Here is a 24,755-nt window from a genome sequence, read left to right on the forward strand (position 1 = left end):
TCCTGTAAGAGTTCACAAGCGAAGATTATTTATCTGCAAGCATACGGCATATCTTTGTTATGATTAGTCCTTCTAGAAACAGTCATTTTAGATTTTAACTAATTTTGTTATTACTGCAGAAGCTGCTATGGCAACAGTTGAAATTCACCCCGAGAACACCAACGCAGGTCAGGAAGAGAAGGTTGCAAGGAGATCTGCAACACGTGAGGAGTGCAGCGAACAGTTTGGAAGTCAGTCTGCTTTGAAGATACACATGCGCACTCACACAGGAGAAAAACCCTACAGTTGTGAGGAGTGCAATAGGCAGTTCAGTCGATTGGATCATCTGAAAAGTCACACAGGGGACTGGGAGAAACCATTTTTGTGTGGAGAGTGCAGCAAGCAGTTTGGGAGTCGTAGTGCTCTGAAGATCCACATGCACACTCACACCGGGGAGAGGCCTTACGAGTGTGCGGAGTGCAGTAGGAAGTTCAGTCGACTACTAGTAGGTCATCTGAAGATCCATATACTGACTCACACAGGAGAGAGACCCTTTTTGTGTGGAGAGTGCAGCAAGCAGTTTAGGAGTCATGGTGCTCTGAAGATCCACATGCGCACTCACACCGGGGAGAAACCCTACGAGTGTGGAGAGTGTAGCAAGAAATTCAGCCGACTGGATAACCTAAAGACTCACATGCAGACTCACACAGAGGAAAAGCCCTTTTTGTGTGGAGAGTGCAGCAAACGGTTTAGAAGTCATGATGCTCTGAAGAAGCACATGCGTGCCCACACTGGGGAGAAACCCTACGAGTGTGGGGAGTGTAGCAAGAAATACAGCCGACTGGGTAGCCTACAGACCCATATGCCGACTCACACGGGGGAGAAACCCTTTATGTGTGGAGAGTGCAGCAAGCGGTTCAGTCAACTGTGTAATCTAAAGATCCACATGCGTGCTCACACAGGTGAGAAACCCTACACGTGTTGGGAGTGCAGCAGGCAGTTCAGTCAAACGGGTAGTCTAAAGAACCATATGCAGATTCACACAGAGGTGAAACCCTTTATGTGCGGAGAGTGCAGCAAGCGGTTTAGCCATCTAGTTAGTCTGAAGAGACATATGCGTATCCAAACTGGTGAGAAACCCTACAGCTGCAAACTTTGCAGCAAGCAGTTTAGTCATCTGCTAAGCTTGAAGGCCCACATGCGTACCCACACGGGGGAGAAACCCTTTACTTGTAAGGAGTGCAGCATGCAGTTCAGAGATTTTCGTGATTTGCAGAAACACATCCGTACCCACACAGGAGAGAAACCTTATATGTGTGGTGAGTGTGGCAAGCAGTTCAGTCAGGTGGGTCATCTTAAGAGACACACGCTTACTCACACCAGAGAGAAACCCTACAAGTGTGAGGAGTGCAGTGAGCAGTTTAATAGGAAGGATACCCTCAACCTTCACATGCGGAAGCACACAGGGGAGAAACCTTTGAAGTGTGAGGCGTGCAGCAGTCAGTTTTGTACAAAAGGAAGTCTGAAAGCACACATGCGCACCCACACAGGGGAGAAACCCTACATGTGTGAGGAGTGCGGTAGGCAATTCAGCCGCCTGTCTCATCTAAAGGACCACATACGGACGCACACAGGTGAGAAACCCTACAAGTGTGAGGATTGTAGCAAGCAGTTTAGTCAGTTGGGTTATTTGAAGAAACACATGCGGACTCACACAGGTGAGAAACCCTACAAGTGTGAGGAGTGCAGCAAGCAGTTCAGTCAACCGGGTCATCTGAAGGACCACATGCGAACACATACAGGTGAAAAACCCTACAAGTGTGAGAAGTGCAGCAAGCAGTTCAGCCAGCGGGGTACTTTGAAGAATCACATGCGCACTCACACTGTTGAGAAATCCTAAATTTATCTTTCACACTTGGGGGTCATATAAAGGTTAACATTAAAAGTCATCCGTCATAATTCTTTCAACAGAAATCAACACTTGACGATGTGTAGCCGCTTGTTACCTCCACCTGTGATAGTGTGTGTTATTGTGTATAAAGGAAACAGACTTACCCAAGATGTAACAAAAATGTTTTTAAGTTTGCACGTAACTAGTTAGGTAGGCACAAACGTTCTTGAGTTATTAGTTTTGCTCGTTCTTAGTCCAAAGTTTAGTCTCATTGTCGGCGTTTGGTTCAAAGTGAACCGATTTCTATGTTACTCTTACTTAGTTGAAGCGTTCTCACTTCTAAGGTAGTTTATTCCTCGAAGAATTAATTACACAGTACCACCCCATCCTTTACTACGAGTGTAGCAAATTACGTGTAATTCATAAACTCGTAGTAATTTTGTTAGGTAATATGTTGATGAAATAGAAAGCAGTCGTTTCGTTCTGAAATTGTATGCACGCCATTTCGTTACCCTGGCGGTATTTTTTTGTTGTTTAGTGGTTAGACTGTGGTTTAAGACCTATATACGTGTATATACTTTTACTTGTTATAGAAATGTCAGGGATTGAACGCTGGGTCATATATATACAAGACCAACCTGTACTGGCATGTTAGCATAAATAGATTCCATTTTTATGTGTTACATTTGAAGGTTGTGAAATATCATCACCTTGTTTGTACCAATCGATGTTTAACAAAATAAAGTATTCTCGTAAAACTGTAGCGACTCGTGTCTATAAAGAATCAGGGAATTTCTTCAATTCCCCCGAGCAGCCACTGTAGACATGTATCAAAAATTAACGGAGGGAAATAAAAACTACAGACTGAGTTGTGTGGATCCTAATAATTACCTTCGTCAAGAAGGTTATGCATAGGGTAGCGTTTGTGTGTATGTATGTATGCATGTAGAAGACCAGAATAACTCAAGAACGCCTTGATGGATTGTCTTGATATTTGGTATGTTGGTAGGTCTTGGTGAGACCTAAAAATGATTAGATTTTGGGCCCCCTAGCGGCTTGTTACGGTACTGCAGCGGAACTTCCTTTTTTGATATCTCATGTTCTGGACATGCTATGGAACTGATTTTTGAGTAAGTGGTATAGATTTGGGCCCCCTGCCGGATTTTTCTGGAACTGCAGAAGCAGGTTTTGCTTTAGACTGTGAAAGGGAATAGTTCAAGAAGGGCTTGATGGATGGTCATGCTTTTTGGTAAGTGGATAGCTTTAGTGATGATTTGCATGATTAGGTGCTTATTATGCAATTCATGAGGAAAGTTTATACATCAGCCAAATTCCATGATAGGACTCTCAAATATGTGACAAATGTAACTGAGGAAGAGAGAAATATTATTGACTTTGTGAAGACAGTAAGCTATAGGTGGGATGTTGTCTTGTAATATCGCATACCAATTATGCTTTAACGGTTCTAAACTTTGAACTAAGCAGCGACCAATAGATGTCACGAGCATTGAGGGGTGATGTGATTGGCTAGAATACGTAGAGACGCCTCATTGGTTTAGAGCGTCGATGACGTCAGTCAAGACAAGTAGCCCGCTTGCGTCTTAATTCAGTCCAAGGCGGGCTGAGCGCAGTGAGACCAGCAAGAGACCAACGAGAGACTAATAACAAGGACAGACGGCATCTGTGATGGTTGGATACAATGCTTGTAACAATTGTTTGTGTGTGTGTGTGTGTGTGTGTAAACATGTCTTTGTTGTAATCTGTACTTCTTTTTGGGCAAAATTGTATCATAAGAAAGGACTAGTTCCTTGGTTACCAGTTAACGTTCGAAACGTGCGGATTAAACTAGACGTCTCCTCCTTTTATGGGACACGAGGCAATATCCAATCATTTACTTTTAACGGAAAAGGCCTCTCGTTTAAGACATTAAACTGAGATTGTAAACTGCAGGTGGAACTACCCAAGGCATGTATTCCCTATACGTATGACCCACTTCCATCATCGTGACTATTTTGGGCTTAAATGAGGTGGGCTAAGCACAATAAAAAAGGCCAGTTGTTAATTAAGGGTTAATGACTCACCCCGAGGTGTATATGGTCTCATAACGCCTGGCCATCGCGAACGAGGTAGTTTTATGAGGTGGTTATAGCACATGGCCAGGCGTTATGACACCATATACATCGAGGAATAGGGGGGTCATTAACGTTATTATCATATAGCCTATCCAAACTGACCCATATAGGAGTACACAATTTCTGTATGACGCATAGATCCCTTATACTATTAAGAACGCATGTCAGAATTTACATTTATCCATTTTGAAAACCAGAATGTCCACAGATGATATTCAATAACATCGCAATCTTGGGATGTCAAATCTCTTTCAAATCTATTATCATCATTCCTCCCTGCTGGGTGTCCTTCTGGTTGGTCAATGCTGTGGGCGGCTCCACAGGAACATACAACAAGACAAGTTTTTCTCAGCCCCCCTGGCATTCTTTGTGTAACCTGACTTTTGTCAGGCCTTGTCATGCAGGTACATTGTGAAATAACTCCGCCCCCTCTGGACTTTAGAACTTCTTTAATGAAAGAATTGCACTATTTTCATGTTCGTGACTGTTTAAGCGGACAATAATGCCCTGATGGGGAAGGGACATTTTTCACTATCTATGACTGACAATACTGACCACGCAGTATACTACTGTATGCATATATCCATATTATGCCTTGTTGAGCTATGTCAATATCAGAAACACACACATGTACACGATGTCATACAGGCACACACTCACACGTACTTACTTAGGAATATATAAAGAGCAAGGACAGGGCAACAGCAAGAAAGCTGAAAGCAAACAAGTAAAATATTGAATCCTTTTATTCAATTTCAATGTATACAGTCACACGTTTTGGCATCAAACATTAATTTTGTAACAGTTACATGTATCACTTTTCCAAAATGCACATAATACCTTAGAAATATAAACTGTTGTTATTATAAACTGTATAATAATTCACAATAATGCAGGAATGTTATTTTCTGTATTTAAAGTAGGGGACACTACTATCTGATACATGGTATATTATTAATATCAAGTAAAATACATTTTATACAAGTTAGTCTTTCTTCAACTGCACACATCATGTCAGAATGCCCATGAACGTTTGGAATATTATTACATGTCTGGCTTTGTAATTAGTCAATTTCACATCATATTGCAGACTAATACTTTTTTATAGACACATTTACAAAAGTAGACACATAATACATGTAGGGTTGCACAGAAAATGATTTTGAAGTGAAACTTAAAATTGACACATCTAGCCTTTGGGAACCAGACTGGATATCGGGCCATCAGCCGATACCTTCGTTGGTCCAAGTCAGTAAAGCTCGCCTTTCTAAACTAGCACTACGTGACAGCTGTTTAGCCTACTCATTCAGGCTGCAAATCCCCCAAAGCACTAATTAGATCGACGGGCTCATTGCCTTGGATCTTCGTAGAAACTGGCCGTCGGTCACATATTCAGTCTGGCTCCTAGGGCATTTGTTTGGGGATTGATTTTTCCTAAGATGTTTTGTTTCAGAATCTTCGACTGTCTTTCCAGGCAGACAAGGCCCTTTTGAGGGAGTCCATGGTGTCATCTGTGGTGGTCCCAGGTTTCTGTTGAGATGTCCCTCCTGGTTCAGATCTGGAGTCTGTTTTTTCCAGTCCTGAATGAAGATGAAAAAAACACAATTTCAACTAAATTAAATGTTAATGTTAGTACTAGGTTGCCTCAAAATATTCAGACATCATACATATATAAAAAGCCGTACAATTTTTTCATCACATTTTCTTTTCATATATATTATGACAAGAGCTTTTGATGAAAATTAGATGACCAGTCTGTGCTAAGAAAGGAGATTTTATTTTCCATGTCTGTATAGAAATTGTAAACAAGTCACTTTTTCTTTCAATCTGAATCCTTTAAGTGCCTTTCACTGATCAGGTGGTACAGTGTATGCATGTCTGTATTTACCCCCAGAACAAAAGCAACAGAAAAGCAAGTACATTGTACACAAGTTTGCAAGACAATGGGAAATAAACGTAACGAAATCTTTGCACAGCTGTACTGACCCATAAATATTTCCCCGTAAATTTTCACACCCCTCTCCTACAGTTTGTCCTACTTTATCTCTAATTTTCAGAAATTCTACTGCTTTTTCCCTGGACAGCCATTTAAGAATTCTGATGGAGATAACCTGACCTGTATGAGCGGGTCCTCTTGCTTCTGCCTGTTCACCACTGTTCTGACTGGACTCCAAACTAACAGACCACTCGTGATGCTCAAACGACATCAGGGATGGACTCTGGTCGTCGCTGTGTTCTATTTCTTCCTGCAGGGTATCCATGTCTCCTATCCTCCCCTCTACTAAAGATGAGCCACTGTCCTCCCTTTTCTGTCCCTCCTCAAGCAGTGTGTCATCCTTCTCATCACCGATAGGACCTTCTATCAGGGTGGACTCCACTAGTGTGAGATCGGACTCTTCGAGTATGCCCCTTTCCTCCTGAAAAAGATGCGTAAAACAGTTGGTTCAGACATTTAGACCTTCTTTTCTGTGTTATAAATATGAAAATTGAAAAATTAAAATATGATCTTTGAATACATTAGTGTTGGAAGAAAGTTATTCGAAAGGTGGCCTGACACAGTGACAGAAATATTAAAAATCTTCAAACCTGTCACTCATAGAAAAATTTATATTGGAACATTTCCTTAAAAAAAGATCCACTTTTTTTTCTTGTTTCTTCTTATAGACAGGAAAAAATTCTCAAAAATAGAAAACTTTCTGGGTTAAAGAAAACTACTTTGTGCAAGAGTTAAGAATTTCTCACAATTTTTTCCTACAAAATTTGTCTTCAAGCAAGAAAATTCAAGAAAGGTGAGAAAATAATCATATATTTTCTTAAACTTGACAAGAACAATAATCATGAAGTCAATAAAAACAAGAAATCTAGACTTGAATTTCTGGAAATTCTTGTTGGTTGAAAACTTATTGAGAAATAGTTTCTTAACTTAAGAGAATTACGAAAGTTGTCCTTGTTATGTGAATTTCCATGGACACAATTAGACCACTAAGTCTTCTTTAATTTTTCTTTCTTACTCATTCTTGAAATTCTTAATATAAGAAAATTTGTCCATGAGTTTAGAAATACAAGAAAACTAGAAAAGCAAGAAAATCTATTTTTGGTAGTGAAGTTGTATCTATCAAATATGTGTTCTCTCAGACCTTTGGCAGAGCAGGCCCAAAATCTTCTCTCTCCAGGTGTGAAAGAGCGCCCTCTAGCAGAATCTCCCTCTCCCTGCGATGGCGGTCCCTCATTGCTTGAACGTCATCGTGTAGCTGCTGCGAGGAAACAACTCCACTCTGCAAACTTCCTGGTGTCTGCACGGTCTTCAGGGGTGAAGAGGTCATGACGTTTGACCCTTGACCTCTACCCCAAGAGGTCAAACCCTGGAACCTTTGCCCTTTGACAGGTGACCCCCTGATGGAGGAAAAGTCACTCAGATGGGTGGAATCCAGAGTGGCGTTACTGGATGGTTTTAAAGGCATGAAGCTGCCAGGAGACGAAAACTGGTCTACCTGTGGCTTTTCAACTTGCACATGGTCGTGAAGGGATTCTAACGTAGGGTCAAGTGCAGGTTTTAGGGGTTGGAAGTCGTCTGAGGCAGAACTGAAAGAGTTCAGACTTCGCTGTGTGAGGACTGGGCCTCCCTGGTCACTACCCACGGAAGACATCACTGATGAAGCACTAGAAAAATCCTCAGACTGAATTCCTTTGGCTCCCTTAGATGTTTCAACACTATCCTCCAGCCTTCCTTGAAGTGGGGCAAAACTGTTTTCTTGTAAGGACAGTGGTTTAACAGAGTACTGGGGAAAGTTCGGGTTCCCAATATCTGAAATGTCCAACCCCTCACTAGACAACGAGACAGCGTCTATCGTCGGGAAGTAGTTCTGGGTTGCCAACGTGGAGAACAAGCTTCTTGATTGGTCGATTCTGGCCTGAGACATGGTCCTTGGTTGGCTTGCCAGCGGTGAAAACACTGTACTAAGCGGTTGCGTGGCTGTAGACCGTGAATTTGACGGCACGGACAACTTGTCATCGATGAGTTGAGACAGCCGTTGGGCCAGATCGCTGTACTTTGTTCCCTCCATTGAAAGAGTTGGCTGTGACGATGGCACTGGTGCTGAACTGGTCGAGAGGCTCACAGTCGCTGGTTGGCTTGTGGTTGTCACGGGCGTCATTTGTTGTACTGGTTGTCTAACCGAGCTGTAACCAAGAATCCCTCTCCCTACATCTGCTGCAAAGCTTGGCACACTTCCGGGTTGTCCTGTTGCTAGGGGGACACTTGGATAGTCAAGTGTTGATGAAGTGACAGCACTAGATACTGCTGGTCGCACAGTCGTTGCTGGTACGATTGTTTCAATCCCGCTTGCTGTTGCCAGAGCACCAAGGGTGGAGGAGATGTTTTGAGGGGTTGCCCGGGAAACGTTGTCCGTTGCCATGGTGATGATGCCGCGTGGCTGGGTGGCCTCGGGAGGAGATAGGAGCAGGTCGTGCCACGTCCTCCTCTGGCTCTGGGTCAGGGAACCGTCAAGGTCAAGGCTCATGGATCCAAGGTCATCCTGATGGGCAGACCTGTGGGTGATTTGATGACATAAGTGAACTTTGACCTTCTGCATGCCAAGGTACATGTAGCTGTTTGGCACCAAATTTGTTTTGCTTATGGGATTGGGCAACAGGGAGAAGGTTAATGGTGCTCCCTAACACATCAATACCTTAGATTTGTTTATCTTATACATGTACAAGAACAGAGTTATTACAACATTTTTTCTTTTAGCTGGAAAGGGCAAGACTAAAAGAATAGAGAACTTTTAGAACAGGATGTCAGAACTTTAGCACAGCATACGTGAGGACAAGACTTTAATACAGCAAGCAAATTTACTGCTCCTATTACTGAGTCCTATGTATCTGAATTGCATTATTGTGAATCTTCATGTTTAGGAATAATAACCTCATTGTATCATCCAGTTCCTGAGCCAGAGCCATACTTCTGGCCACTCTTTCACTCCCAGGAGTGTCCACCTCCTGTATGGTACTCAGCTCGTGGGTGGGGCCGTCTCGGAAGTAATGAACCTAGAAAACATAAAAGGAGTTACAATTGTACAAGACACCTTACTAGTAAGTTTAAACATAGTTTTAATGTTACAGATAAGCTGTGCTAGACAACAGCTTATTTGTCTTAAATAATTGTGTCAAAGAGAACTTGTTCAACAAGATTCCAAATTAATGAATCTACAAAATGCATTTGTCACATATAAAATCTTCACAAACACAATCTATTTTATTTTAGATTTCTTTAAATCAATTTAAGCTATTCTGATCTTTACAATAATACAATATAGAGTATACAATAGATTCACAAAAAGCTATGTATCAAATTGGATCTCACCCAGCCAGACTTTTAGCTAGGATTTGTAGAGTTGGCATCCAAATGTGGATGAACAATTAAGTGCTTATGATATGCTAATCAATTTACATGCTGTCCAAGCAGTTATGACGAAAAGGACAACAGCGGCAGTGTGTGTGTAGGAACACATTGCACATGCATGTATGTAATTAGGGAAACAGGAAATCCTCTGGCTGTCCCCTACAAAAGGAGGGCATCTACATTTTGTAATTTCTTTGTTTTCTTAGTGGTATACTTTTGAGGGCATCCCGAAGACACCCTGCGATCAAACCCACCTGTCTTGACCAGGCTGGAGGTGGTTTAGGTGGAAGAGCAGCTTTACGGACGGGTTCCCCTATCAGGTCTTTCTCTGTACTGGGAACTTCTGCTTCAAGAAACTCTGGCAACACTTCTCTCTCATACCCCTCTTTTGGCACAGTATTGCTGTCCTCTTCAACAGACGTAGAAGCTTCATGTTGGGCCTGCTAAATTTTGAACAGCAAAGATAAAATCATAATTATACAGTTATTAGGGATGCTGATTATCTAAACCCACGTTCAGGTTCAGATCCAAATCCAGAGGTTTAGATTCAGGTCCGGACCTAATAAGTCCGAACCTAAACTCATGGCATATTTGAATAATGTTATAACGGCTTTAATGATGATAAAGCGAGCAACTTGGCTACATTAAGTTCAAGACTCCTTAACAGAGACTACTATCAAAGACAGTCGTCATAACTGCAAATTGAAATAAACTCAAACTTGTCTGGTTTATTCACTGACACAACAGTGCAAGTGATCCCAGTAAGTAATGTAAGGTAGTGTAGTCGTCACACTAGTCAAGTTTTAACAAGGTTGGAAACCAATGTCAGATTTTTGCATTTGTCTTTTGGTGCAGTTTATAGGGATGTGAACTTAAACTCACATTCAGGTTCAGGTCCGGATTCGTTTTTATGAGTTTGGATTCGGTTCAGTGTTCAGCCATCTTTGCTCTAAGTACCATCAAATTTTAAGACTGGGTGAAAGTCTTAAAACAAAAATGTACTGGGAAAAGAATGATTCCAGATTTCAGCTTAACTCACAGTAGTTTTTCATCACAGCTTAATTGTACGTTCACCTGTTGCAAGATGTACAGCTGTTGCTGTTCCTCCAGCTGTCTTTGCTGTTCCTGCATCTGCTGTTCAAGCCACTGCTGCCTCATTCTCATCTCTTCCTCCTGTTTTCTCTGATGAGCTAGGATTTCCTACAAAAAAGGTGTAAAGGTTTACGCCTGTGTCCACTGAATCTACTTGTTACCTTCGCCAAGAAGGTTATGTTTTCAGGAGCGTGTGTCTGTCTGTGTGTGATAACTTGAGAAAGCCTGGATGGATTGTCCTGATATTTGGTATGAAGGTAGGTCTTTACGAGACCTTGGAATGATTAGAATTTGGATCCCCTAGCGGTTTATTATGGTACTGCAGTGGATCATCTGGTTTTGACATCTATTATTCTGATTGAAAGGTAGATTAGCTCTTGGGAAGGAGAATGAGTTGTGAAGAGTATGGCCTCCAAGCGGCTCTTTTGGAACTGCAGGGACCAATTTTTTTTTTCAAACTTTGAAGGGGTTGACGGATCATCACGATTAGTGGCGATTTTGTACAGAGCTTACATTACTAGTTAACAGCCTCAACATGTAACATTTTATTACACTAAAAAACGCTGCATAAGACCATCTAATGGTTAGTTTGATCAACTTGCACAAGGGCATGCATTTGTACCTTTAGTTAACAGTTCAAGTTTACTCTTAAGAATAAGAGACTTTCAATTATTTAATATTTTATAAATGAGAGCATGAGCACACTTACTTCCTTCTGTCTCCTAACCATCTCCTGTTGTCTGATCAACTCTTCCTTTCTTCTCTGGATGTCCTCGAGTTCACGAGCTTTCTGAACAGTTAATAGTGAGCCTGGCACCCCTGTACTTGATGGCACTGTTGACATCCCTGGCTGTAGTGGAGTTCTCCCTTCAGTCCTCACCCCTGAATCCACCAACTGTATAAGAACACATGACACATGTATTGGACTACTAATTGTGATCTAATAATATATACATTGTAAACTATGTTGTACTGTAACAGTTGGACTCTTCTACATGTACATTTTTGTATGATGTTTTTTTCAGACAGAGTGACAGTCCTGTACACTGTAACAATAACACTTTCAATTGTAGCTTTTTTGCTTAGACTAAAATTACAGGATGATGACAGCCTGGGGAACCCACATCTCATATCAGCCATACGGTGATTCACACCATTCACCCGGACGGGAGATCTGGCACATCCCCGTCTTGTATGACAGCCAACGAAAGTTGTGTGTCACCCCGTAAGGGGCGGTATAACCCCGACGGTGCTTAAGTGCGTTGACTGATGATGATGACAGTATAGAGCTTGTGGATGCAAATTTGTAGTCTTTTCACTTCTCCTGTACATGTGCTCTTCAAATTTGAAACTTCAACTAAAGCCAGATGTATGACTCTGTTGTATCAAATCATGATATCAACTTTTGTCAATGTATATCTTCTTGATTTACTTTAAAGCTGCTGGTAATACAAAATGAAGTTTTATTTGGTTGCACTAAGAAAGCTAGTTACCTGAGGTTGTCTTATGGCTGAGGCTTGGGCTGGCTCTTTGTGCAACCTGCTCTGTGGCACTCCCATAGAACTTGTCCAAGGTTGCAGTTTGGGCACAACGACGTCCCTGTTGGCTGCAGGTATCTGTGCTGGCCTGCCTGGCTGCCTCTGACTGTGCTGTTCCAGTCTCTCCTGTACCTGTTAATTAAAAGTAAGACCAAACCTTAGAATATGCTGCAATAGTATGGGATCCATATACAAAGAAGGAAAAAGATAAAATGGAGAGGGTGCAGAACCATTAGCTGACAGATTTTTCACGGACAACTATGAGTGCTAGCACCACCAAAATGAAAACAGATCTGCAGTGGATGTCACTCGAAGACAGAAGGAAAATGTCCAGACTATGCATGATCTACAAAATTACTTTAACTGGTACTTTAACTACTAAGTCACCTAATACCAGCCCAGAAAAGAACAAGAATAGCCATGCCTTCAAGTAGTTAGAACTATCAACTTAGATTGATGGGTTAAAAAAAAAAATTGTGTTTTCCTAGAACTATCGTAGAGTTGAAGCTGTTACCATCATGCAAGTACTGTAGGGGGATCCTGACCAGATAGCTTCAAACAATGCATGCAGTTAGATGTGCAAAGGCTAGGTGTAACAGGCCGTTCAGTGTAATATAACCAGCTGGTGCTGCCGCACCACGTGCCTGCAAAGCTGGTGTGTTACTCTGAAAGGCAGTTATACCGGCTATAAAGATACAGACTACGTATATCATATACAAGTACCTTCTTCACAGACTCCTGTCTGGCACGGTACTGCTCTAACAGCTTTTTCTGATGACGCCGAATGGTGATGAGCTCATCATCTATTGATGGAGGCCGTGGACCAATCACCGACTGTCTTTCTTCTGGGATGGCAGGCTGTCGACCAACCGTATGCTTTGTTTCATCTACACTTGCAGTAGGGTGACCAATGGCAGCTTCAGTACTGATGGGCACCTGACCAATGGCAAACGGTCTTGCATCTTCTTTCTGACCGATGAAGGCTGGTCTTTCGGTCTCCTGCTGCTGGAGAAGGTTATGCTCGAGGAACTGTTGGCGCTGATCGTGGGCAGCACGCTCCTGTTCCAGCTGTTCCAGCAGCTGTCTCCTCTGCTGTTCCAGCTGCTGCATGAGGTTAAGCTGTTCCTGCTTCTGGTGCTCAAGGTCAGCCATCATCTGATAGATGCAAGTTCAAAGAAAAAAACTTTAAATAACTAAAAGTGAAACAAGATTTACCTGTACAATTCTGGGAATTCTTACAAAACGGGCGTATAATATACTGATAGGCTTGCCCCTGAGGCGTCTCCAAAAATGTACACAATGTTCAAAATTACATGCCTTTTCATCAGAGATATATTTCGCATATTATTAAGGAATTGTTGCATGCTCTTGAGCCATGCTAGCACTAAAAAAAAATTACGGCTCATATATGGTGGCAAATGTTCATTTCCAGAATGAATGGCACTTTGGCACACAAATCTGTGTGTGTTTTTGGCACACTTTTGACAGAATATAATTTGCCAAAGAGGCTCGGTGGGCATCACTCCACTGTCAAGTTAGGAAAGTCGTGTGAAGTGCCTTTCCCAAGGGCACAACGCCGGGCTATGAAGAGTATCTATAGGTTCTGGCCCCAAAGTTTAACGCTCTAATCGTTACGCTACACCACATCATAATGCTATCAATATCATTCTAATGGTAATAAAATTGCTAAGCTTCAATAAACTGGTTCTTGTGTTTTCAACATTGCTTCAAGTGAGTGGTGCCATGTGCATTGCATAAATACTGTAAATGCAGAAATGTTCACGATGGCTTTAGCCTTCATTTTTGTCCAATACTGTAGCTTTGTGATTAATTTATATCGCTGACACAAACTTAAAACCACCACGAACACTTCATTTTCCTTTCAGCGCGAAATGAAAAGCATGCAAACTTAAATGCATTTTACAGTATCAATTCAGTTATTATAAACTTTGGAATATTTCCATTATTGTATCCACCTCCTGGTGTTTGGCAGCCTCTGCTCTGATCCTCTTAGCCTCTTCTCTGGGGTGCAGCAAGGCTGTGCTTCCTGCAACAATGGTGTCTCCTGTGGTGTCCTGAGAGGTAGAAGCTCCCCCTGTCCCTGCAGTACCAACCTGGACCACTTCCTCTGCCCCTTCTCTGTCAGGTTGGGAATCCCCTTCAGCTGGGCTGTCCTCCCTCTTTGGAGGGACCTCTTGTGAAGAAGAAACTAGAGTAGAGAGAAAAAATGTTGACTTTTTAGTTTTTTTCTTGGAAAAAAATGCAAGAGCGAGCATTGCAAGGGTGTGAATCGACAAAGTGGGGGGATGGCATGGAAGGTACATGTATGGAGTTTTGGACAATTTAACCTTAAAATGGGGCACTCTATAGCTAAGGCTTCATAATTTTCTGAGTGGGAGAGGCACCCATGTGTAAACTGTGCTGTGTGGTGTAGAAATATGTCGGCTTTTAGACTGTAGGATTTGGATGGTGAACCTTTTTTCCCCTTTGTGTATAAATGCGGCATCTTGTGAACCACGTGCACCTCACGGGGTCAGGTGGGTGCAGTTCAGTGACCTCTCGCAGAGCACTGTTTCAAAGTGGGCGTGAGGAGCCGATACGCTGACAGAGTTTTTTGTTTTTTGAGTCATTTGTAGGTTTTACCCTAAACTCAAACAAATTCCTTTTTTCATATTTCTCAAGCGCACCGCATTATAATTTTTACCGCGTCGAAGCCTTGTGGCCCTTAACTATAGAAATCCCCATATCCCCAAAACTATGTTCTGCTGCCTTAACTGTTAAAACAGACATGTTTTAGACCATAACATTAATTTAAAAAAATAGAAGGTTAGACAAATGTACCAGTAACTTGTCCAACCTACCTGTGTCCGTAAAGCTTCCCTCTTCCATCACATCTTTAGGCCGAGTCTCCCTCTCAACCAACAATGGACCCTCCCTGTCCACTTCCTGTACAACAGGAAATGGAACCATACTGCTCGCAGAGTCCGGTTCTGGAGCATCCTGGGAAGATCTGGTCACCCACTCGTCTCTCTGGTTCTTAATCTTGTCCAGTAGTCTCTTAAGGTTTACTGCAGTAGTGAGACAGCGTTTTAGTGAAGTGTGTGTATAAGTTGTGTACTGGCCTCTTAGTTCTAACCCTCTCCCTGCTTTCTAACTCTGTAACCAATTTGGAATGGACCGTTCCCATCAAACATCATCATCATCGGTCGACCCCCGGGGGGGACGGGGTTCATTGAACACCTGGTATTAAACATTTAGAACCCTCTTTTTCGGTTCTGAGTGACACCTCCATCAAAATACCACTAGAGGTGTTAGAAATAGAACAGGTGGTGGGGCTTATGGTCCATTGGGTACCAAACAGCTACAGTGTAAATGCAGAAATGTTTGCGGTGGTTTTATGTTCACTGTTTTCGCCGTAAGGTCTTTGCCGCAAACTTAAAACCACCGCGACCATTGCATTTTCTCCCTACCGCGAAATGAAAACCACGCAAACTTACATGCATTTACAGTACATGTACTTCAGAGTGTAAAAACTTCTTTTTTTCCTTTCATGTATCAAACAGTGGTGTATCCGGCCTTATTCAATGATATACAATGTAATGTGAATATGAGTGCATACGAGCTGGGTACATAGACACAAGATACAATAATAAACATTATTCATCGATTAATTTTGTTTGTTCATACGTTCCTTCCTTAGTTCCTTCCTTCACTCATGCCTTCATTGATTCCCTCACCTTCTCTCCGTACAGGTTTGTTGTCCCTTCCAGGACTTTTCAGACCCTTCTCTCTCAGAGACTGGGCGGCCCGTGCCACACGGACCTCCTGGGGGGTCTCCTCCCCCGGCTCCACCGACAGGTCCAGCGAGGGGTCCCCTCCCGTGGGGGTGGCAGGAGGGGGGTGGGGATCAAGGGCCAGACTCACATCTCCAACATAACCTATTGGAAGAATTATCAATGTGCTGTGATAAATTGATGTTATTCTTTCTTTTGCTGGATCCTGAACTATTCATTTAAATACTGTACAATAAAGTCATTGTTTTACTGTACATGTTGTTTTACGTCGTTTTTTGACAGACAAGGACGACGTGGTACTGCGGTAAAGTCTTTCATAACTTAATTTAACAGTGCCACGTACAGAGAACAATATACCCACTTCTACACCTGGGTGGAGTGAGGAAAGGCGTGTAAAGTGCCTTTTCCAAGGACACAACATTGGTGGTGACAGGGGATTTGAACCGGGGACCGCTGGGTTCTTGGCCAAACACCCTGCCGTTACGCCACACGACCCCACATTGATTTACTTTCAACGTTCTGTTTTGCAGTAGGAGGAAAAAAGGAAAAAGGAGATTTTTTGCGGTGCTTTAAATTCTTAGTTGAAACAATTCTTTAGTAAAGTAGTCATTCAAGGGAGACATATTCGCAGTGTCATGATTTCGCGTTCGAGAGATTACCATGAAAAAAAAAAAACTACATGATTGTTCATGTTGATGAAGGTTAGACATCCAGGTAGTAAGATACGCCAAAAATACTGTTACTCAAGCAACTGGATAAAATTTAGAAACAGTCAGACGTTTCAGACAGCATCTGCTGTCTTTCGTCAGTCACTGACTGTTTCAAAATTTTATCCAGTTTCTTGAGTAACTATTTTTGGCCTACATGTTCATGTATATATGAGTCTCCAAGGTCTCTTTGCAGAGAGAGCTGTAAAAGAGGGTACCTACCAGTTTGTGCCATGTACATGTCTTCAAACGCTTGTTCCATGTCCTGCTGTCCCTCTTCCTTCAACTCCAACCGCTGGTGGGGGGGCCGGAACAAGCTGACCTGTAAGAAAGTCAACATTATCACTTTTGCAGAAGACTGTCATCAAAGACATCATACTCATTCTTCAACAAAAAATACATAACACGCACTAGGACAAACACTTTCATGGGGGTAATAAACATGTAACCAATATCATTGAAGAGATTGAAGAATATTCTAGCTATAGTGACATGTAGCAAATAGCAATTAAGGAACTGCTAAGAAGATGGACAATCTTATAATATCATAGATATAAAACAACTTTGAAGTGCAATATACTGTCTGCATTTTTCTTGCATGTTTCACTGAACTTATTAATAAGTACTATTGACTGACCGGCATGTTGGCAATGACCTGACGTCGATGTTGACGGTCCTGACGCTGAAGGTCACTCAGGTCGTGCAGCAGCTGTTCATGATCCTGTACAGCAAGAATTAAACAAATCTGGCATCACCATCTTTAAAGTTTAATAATTATGTATCACATAAAAAATGTATAAAAATTGTTTTTACCATATACTCCACTGCATGAATTTTTGGATTGCCTTGATTAACATACTGTCATCCCTGACCATATGACAGTCAGTTTTCAGTAAACCAGTCTTGTTCTTAGTTTTTTCCTTACAACAATCCTTGTACAACATATATTGAATACGATCTTCCTAATTCCTTTTGGCAACACTGTATAGTAGATCATGCCAAAGTGAATACAGGTACAGGTATGGCCATGATGACAGGTTTCATACTATTAGGTACTTAACTCTTAATGCAGAAATGTTCACAGGGATTTAAGTTCGCCGTAGGGAGAAAAGAGACTGTTCGCTGTGGTTTTGAGTTTGCAAACATAAAACCACTGCAAATATTTCTGCATTTATGGTATTCTTTACTTTGAAGATTAGCAAGAAATCTACCTTGCTATAAACAGAAACGTCACCACTTTTAGAACATTACCTTGTCTAGTCGCACACGATGGAGAGCATGTTTATGTCTTAGCCGAGCTTTCTCCGTCTGTTCGTGTTTTACTCTTTGTTCCTGGTCTTCCAGATCCTGCAATCTCTCGAACTCTTCAACTGCTGCTGTTTTAGCATCACCCTAGGGGATACATTATACATTGGCATCAGTAAACATTATGTTACAGTACAAATTACAATGAAGTGACAACAAAGAATCTTCCATCAAAACAAATACTAATAAAAATACACCATACAAGACATTTAGGGGGCTATGCATTTTCTAATTGATTTGGTAGTCATGCTAGAATTTCTACTTAATAAAACCTTTGCAATGAATGGCTAAGTGATTAGATTGTTCATTTTGCTTTTAATAGATCTTGAGTTCGATCCGTAGCCAAGTCATACCAAATACTTTTAAAATGGTACATAGTACTACATACTGCCTTCTCTACTTAGCACTCAGCACTTGGGACTTGGGAGTTGAACAAACACCACTAACAGTGGACTAGCCCCCTGCTGTAGTGATTGCACAATGTTGTGTGGCCCAGCGCTGAAGAAACAAAGATGGGTGCCACCCTATGCATCAACTGGTGCGTGGGGTCGTGCGGCACAACGGCAGAGCTACGGCTCAGAGCCAAGTAGTCCTGGGTTCGAATCCTATGATGTCACTGATCCTGTGCCCTTGGAAAAGTCATTTTACACGACTCTCCTCACTCCACCAAGGTGTAAATGGTATGTGATTTTTGTTGGGTAAGGTTGTATTGAGGTAACCTGGTGGTGCCGAATGGCAGCTGCCCAGACCCTGGTGAGTTCCACAAAACGCAAATGTGTTGCCCATGTGTATCTGTTGCCCATGTGTATTATGATTGTGATTATTGTAAACCCTGCACCAATTCAGCACTAGAAAATAAAATATAAGGCTGCCATTGCACAGGTAATTTCTGACAATAAAAACCATTATTAATCTCTCTCTCTCTCTTCTCTCCATTTAAACGTCTCTTATTCCCCATCATATGGGGGTTGGACGTGCTTACACATGGATGGGGGAGCTCCAGAACTCCTCATCAAGTGCAAGTCTTTTTTGTAGCAAGAGTTTTTACGGCTGGATGCCCTTCCTAACGCCAACCAAACCCCTTATGCAGGGATGAGGACATGGGAAATATGGAGTAGAATTTCCCAAGGCACAACGTCTGGGTGCATGTCCAGACATGTCTGGGTATACCCCTGGAGATTGAACCTGGGTCTCATTGGTTCATAGCCGGATGCACTGACACTATGCCACACAGACGCCACATTATGACTAACTATAATTTCTAGTACCTACCTGTTCTTGTTCCTCAGCCTTCTCTGCATACCCAGTGGGCATGTGGAAGTGTGTGGTGGACAGGGCGTCTGCATCTGTGAACCTCACAGGACGATTAAGCTGCTTCAGGTCTATGTCCTGCACAAAAACACATGTTGTTTAAAAAAAACAATAGCAGATTTCTGCTAGACCAATTGGTTAATATTCACTTGTCTCTATGAACTTGAAAACTTTCCGACAAGAATGTTTAAAGCCTTTAGTAAGATGTACATGTAAGAATAATTGACACAAGCATATATTTTTGTACAACAGATGTTCTGTAGAATGGCTTTTCTGCAGCTGTTAACTGAATCGAAGTACAAGATGACATACCTGTAAGGGGTCAGGTTTGGGAGGGGGGAGGCTGGCTATACGAGCTGCTCTTTCCTTCTCCTCCTCAAGTGCTGCTTTCCTGCAAGACAAAATTCAACAAAAGATTTCTTTGCTCCCCTCTTAATCAAAGATCTAGAGTTTTGAGCAAGATCTAGAGTAACAGTGCTTAAACAAATTTTAAGCTGCTGTGGCTTAGCAATTTCAGTAATACATGTATCTAGACTAAGTATATGATATTGCACATTTGTGTCACATTATCGATTAAAACAGATAGAGTTGGACATCATATTGGTCATGTCCCCTTAAGTTACATGAGGTGGTTGTTTAGGGATATCATACCTTGAGACAATGTGAGCTTTCTCTCCTTGCTCCTTCTGTTCCCTAAGGACCCTTAAGGCCCTCACGGCTTTAACATGTCGCTCATCCGCCTTCCTCTGATCCTCCACAGCCATGGCAAACCTCAGGTCATAGTCTGGCACCTTGGCAGGGAAAATATATAATAGAGGGTGACCAAGCTTAAGCAGGCTATTAGCTAGCAAGGTGTCAGGGCGTCTTCTGGACAATCAGAATTTAGATGCCCTTGTGTTGCAGGAGAGGCCCAGAGGACACCCTGTTTCCTTGGTAATTACATACACATGTACTAGTACATGTGTTACCCGTACACATACTGGCCAATGATTTTTTTATTAGCCTCTACCAGGCCCCGTCCTATCGCTGGGAAAATAGTAGAAATCGGCCGAGGTAGACCGCTATACAGGGTAGTACATTTAGTACATTATTGATAATGGAGCTTCATTGTATAGCAGACTACCCTGTAAAGCGGAGTACCTCGGCCGATTTCTACTATTTTCTGTTACTGTACTCCTTTTTTTATTCATACCGGACACTGAGACTACAGTACATACATGTACAAATTGATGCAAAGCTACTAGATAATTGACAATTATTCATAGAGCCCATTGGGGAATTCTGGTTCTGCCCCACCTCCCCCCCCCCCCAATTTTGGACGCCACTTAATTATAGTACAAATCCTGGCTAAAAACTTGTGTAAGGGAATCATTCTGTATAATAGTTGAACAATCATCTTACATTTTCTTTGGCCTCCTGATGTGCTTCTCCTACTTTCTTGACACTGCTGTCATATAGGGTCTGTAGGGACCTCTGCTTCTCCTGCTGTTCATGATGCCACTCTTCCTGCAAAGACAGTTCATTCACAATCAATTTCACATACAAGTCACATGCTTACATCAGGGTTAAATGATGGAATTTTCAAATCCATTGCAATGGATTAGACATATACTGGTAAGTGCAGGCTTACACACACACACACACACACACACACACACACACACACACACACACACAAACACACACACACAAACACACAAAAACACACACACATGTACATATCAATAGCCAAGACTGCAATTGACAATCCAGTCATACCTTGCACATGTGTATACAGGGAAATATGTAATGTAGTGCACACACTACATACATGTATTATTAATGGGTTTCTGTATGGCTAACTAGTAAGAATATGTGTTAGCCTGGAAACCATACCATCAGGAGCCCCCCTGTAATCTACGACTGGTAGAGACTGGTCGCCAGGCTATCATTATCAATGTGTAGGATGGAGGGACAAACCTTCAGTTCTGCTGCTATCTTGCTGATCTGTTGTTCCTTTCTATCCTTCACATCCTTCCTCACCTGACTGGCAAATGCCTTTTCCTGCTCTCTCACCTGCAAAAAGTGATAATTATAATTACCTTCGCCGAGAAGGTTATGCAGAGGATAGCGTGTGTGTGTGTGTATGTATGTAAAGAAGCAGAATAACTGGAGAAGGCCTGGATGGATTGTCTTCATATTTGGTAGGAGGGTAGATCTTGATGAGACCTGGAAATGATTAGATTTTTTAATGATACAAACGATAGAAAGGAATTCTAGTTTCCATTAAGTTAACATACAGAACAGGAGTCCTTACAAGTAGCTTAAGCCACAGACATTGTCATCTAGAGATGATCTAAATATGTTAATGTTGTTAGTCTATGAAATCTGATTGGTTTTTGCAATTAGCAATTCATTTTTTTCCGACCAATGTAGCAACTGATGTTTCTCCCTTTGAAAAACATACTGTCAATATTGCCGACATATAGTCAAGGACGAAGTGGCTACTAACAGGATGATCCTGTCAGCAGTAGACAAATTTGCACTGCTCACAGGATCATCCTGTCAATAGCTATCCTGTCAATAGATATCTTATTAATACCATAGTGACACCAAATTCTTATTGACAGGAATATCCTGTCCATAGTGCCAACAAATTCTTATTGACAGGAATATCCTGTCCATAGTGCCAACAAATTCTTATTGACAGGAACACCCTTTCCATAGTGCCAACGAATTCTTATTGACAGGAACAACCATTCCTGTCAATAAGAATGTAAATTGGCATTATTGACAGGATGTTCCTGTCAATAAGAATAACTTGCCAACACATTCTTATTGACAGGAACGTTTTGTCAAAAGTTAAGTTATAACTTATAGCATAGGCCAAACAAGAATTGTTTCTCCTAGTTTTACCTGCTGTAACCTAAGTTTCCGCCTTCTTTCCTTTTCGTCTTGGATGAGACGGGCCTCCTCGTTTGGACTGAGTTTCAGGAGCCGCCTGCTGGCCACTTTACGTTTCACCTTGGACTGCTGCATGTCAGCAGAGCGTCCTTAATTCCTGTACTGAAGGAGGAGGAACACCGAAAGACACATACGTACAGTTAGTTGAGTCACACAAGCAACTGGATTAAATTTTTAAAACACTAAACAGTCAGACGTTTCAAACAGCATTTATATCTATATTTATATGTTAAAATTGTATCTTTGTTAAGCTGTGCAGCGCCATTACAGGTTTGGGTAGCAAAACCTTTGTTGGATCCGTTGGCATGTGTGGTGGTCGCCATCTTGAATTGTGACGTCACAGGGTCGCCATACCATTTATTGGGAGGGGTGTTTTTTTTGTACCGGTCGCTAGCGTTCTCGCTATTTTTTACAAATCGGCACATAACTATCACATATTCAAGTCAAATAAAAAGAAAAATTCAATACCAATTCATAATAATAAAAAGACCACGTAATCGCTAAACTAACATAGTAAACCTGAAGTATATGTACTAGTACGTTGATGAAGGTTAGACATCCAGGTAATAAGATACGCCAAAAATAGTTACTCAAGCAACTGGATAAGATTTTGAAACAGTCAGACGTTTCAGACAGCATCCACTGTCTTTCGTCAGTGACTAACGATAGGACTGAGAACACCAGTAGAAGTATATGTTGCACAAATTTAACTCTAGTTTTAAAACAGCCAGACGTTTCAGACAGCAAATTGCGCTATCTTTCGTCAAGTGAGCTATAGGAAAGAACTGGAGAACTAAGTTTTATACCAAAACTTTGAGGAACATACTAGTACATGATGTTAACATAATAACTTTTACAGTTCTTCCAGAAAAATGGCTAAATGACGTTTACTACCAATGCGTGGGGAGGGGGGCAACTTTACCATCTTTTCGAAAACTCGAGTTAAAGTAAACATGAGCTACCCTGTGATCTTACCTTATAAAGCTGCAATCTTCTTCATTTCCAGCATACGTAGGAGATAGAAGAATGGACATATGACTCAGAAATTCAAGAAACCACGTCTATTTTCGTCGCGGACATTTCCTGACGAAATCGTTGAGTTTCAAAAATGGCGATTCAAAACACCCGCTTTGATTTTACGACAGTTGTACAGTCGTAAATGTCGACTAGACATAAACATTCCACGTAGGTTCATTTATACGATAATCATAAGTAATATGTAAGTGCCATAAATATTATAGATTATGATTTGTGGAAAATCTGTGGAAGATAAAGACAACTGAAGCTTTTTTCGTCTCAGACTGCTTAATTTGGTGTTGTTTATTTTGACCGCTTTGCGGTAATTTTTCCCACTATTCTTTGCGCATTACAGACAGACAACAACAGTCTTTTGGAAGACTTAGCTTGGTGAGTTTTTAAAGTTATTTTTTTCACAAATAAACGCAAAGATACACAATAGAAAGGTTTTCCAGTTGTTCTTAGGTGTAAAAACGTCCCCTTTGTGTAACAAATTTGGATCAGAAGCTATGATTTGTTGAAAAACAGACGCCGTGTTTGAAAAGTGGGAGGGGGGCACAGCTCTCTCGAGTTGTTACACGCAAACTGAAACTTCAGCATATGGTTTGTAAAGTCAAGGACATTTTATATATAGGACCCTGGTAAAGTGTATGATATGAGGGCGGAAAAATTGTACATACAGAGGGTCACAGAGCCTAGTGATGCTTTAAGTTTAAAACTTAAAGTATCACTCGAAGGTGTAGGGTCATACACGTACAAAATATTATCGGGGAGGGAGTGCTGAAATCAGATCCCATTCAGATCCTGTATAAACAAGGAACAAAAACAGGCATAAAACTACACTTACCAGTATTTCAATGTCCCAAAACTTCCACCCAATGAACAGCCAAACATGTCTAGTTGCTGTTTTTGCAAAAAGCAGGGGTTTGACTCCTGCCTTCTGAAGCGATATTGGCCATCGAACGTAAACAACCACTGACCTTTGAACCGGCAGCTGGGAGACACTGGTCTGGCCCGGGATGGAAAACCCCCTCCCAGATGATGTAATTCTAAACCACCACAAGTGGCAAAGGTCACAATTTTTTTCTGGATTTGAAAAGTAAACATATGTCTGGTCCCCCTGCCTGAAAACTGGCCAAAAGCGACCAAAGAGTTCACCAGGAAAAAATTCTCAAAAATAATAACAAGAAAATAAACGTGGACCTTCAAACTGGGCTTTCTGCGCATGTCTATTAAGAGGTCCCTCCCCTTACAGGTGATCCAGCAACGAGATAGACAGATATCACTAAAATCATGTTGTACAGGAAAGGGTTCTTAGCAATATCCCCAAAAATTATAGTCCTCCTATCATCAACGAAGATATGACAGGTAGTTATCTAACAGGTGTCAGCTATGCCCTGAGTGCTTGCCTGTACTGGCAGTCAGCACATGCCTGTTCAGAGAAGCTGGGGGAGTTACAAGGCTACAACCGGTCATTAGGGACAAGTCAATTATCAGATCATGATTTTTTTGTCAACAGTGACATTCAAGACACTGACTTGATCACTTGGTGTCTGATTGACACCTATTCTTGACACTTTGAAACCAATTTTACACTTTGACAGCAAGGGGTAGCTGGTACTGGGATTTGGGTGGTGTCAGTGTG

The 24,755-nt window shown here is 41.6% G+C and overlaps 2 protein-coding genes across 2 annotated transcripts; one reads left to right on the forward strand and one right to left on the reverse strand.

Annotated features, from left to right (window-relative positions):
- The first annotated feature begins 339 nt into the window (after positions 1–339).
- Positions 340–2,586, forward strand: LOC136423669 (zinc finger protein 84-like). The gene has a single exon (XM_066411942.1). It carries the CDS (start codon positions 416–418, stop codon positions 1,877–1,879), a length of 1,464 nt encoding a protein of 487 aa, XP_066268039.1. The 5' UTR covers positions 340–415; the 3' UTR covers positions 1,880–2,586.
- A 2,144-nt stretch (positions 2,587–4,730) lies between these two features.
- Positions 4,731–23,240, reverse strand: LOC136423344 (trichohyalin-like). Its single transcript, XM_066411474.1, has 22 exons — positions 23,069–23,240; positions 22,046–22,195; positions 21,110–21,205; positions 20,552–20,656; positions 19,802–19,941; positions 19,463–19,541; positions 19,112–19,228; positions 17,786–17,926; positions 17,172–17,255; positions 16,757–16,856; positions 15,771–15,971; positions 14,895–15,101; positions 14,010–14,242; positions 12,757–13,188; positions 11,989–12,165; positions 11,205–11,390; positions 10,478–10,603; positions 9,658–9,846; positions 8,927–9,048; positions 7,140–8,550; positions 6,119–6,419; positions 4,731–5,582 (listed from the first exon to the last, which is right to left on the reverse strand). Exons 2-22 carry the CDS (start codon positions 22,166–22,168, stop codon positions 5,452–5,454), a joined length of 4,701 nt encoding a protein of 1,566 aa, XP_066267571.1. The 5' UTR covers positions 22,169–22,195; positions 23,069–23,240; the 3' UTR covers positions 4,731–5,451.
- Between the last annotated feature and the right edge of the window lie 1,515 nt (positions 23,241–24,755).

The sequence above is a fragment of the Branchiostoma lanceolatum genome, chromosome 17 (assembly GCF_035083965.1).
Source record: "Branchiostoma lanceolatum isolate klBraLanc5 chromosome 17, klBraLanc5.hap2, whole genome shotgun sequence".
NCBI classification, from domain to species: Eukaryota; Metazoa; Chordata; class Leptocardii; order Amphioxiformes; family Branchiostomatidae; genus Branchiostoma; species Branchiostoma lanceolatum.

Coding starts and splice junctions, on each gene's coding strand:
- LOC136423669 (XM_066411942.1), top strand. CDS start 416: ATGCACACTCACACCGGGGAGAGGCCTTACGAGTGTGCGGAGTGCAGT.
- LOC136423344 (XM_066411474.1), bottom strand. CDS start 22,168: ATGCAGCAGTCCAAGGTGAAACGTAAAGTGGCCAGCAGGCGGCTCCTG. Junction 15,102..15,770: donor CAAACCTGTACGGAGAGAAG/GTGAGGGAATCA, acceptor TCACTACTGCAG/TAAACCTTAAGAGACTACTG. Junction 9,847..10,477: donor AGCTGTACATCTTGCAACAG/GTGAACGTACAA, acceptor TTCAAAATTTAG/CAGGCCCAACATGAAGCTTC.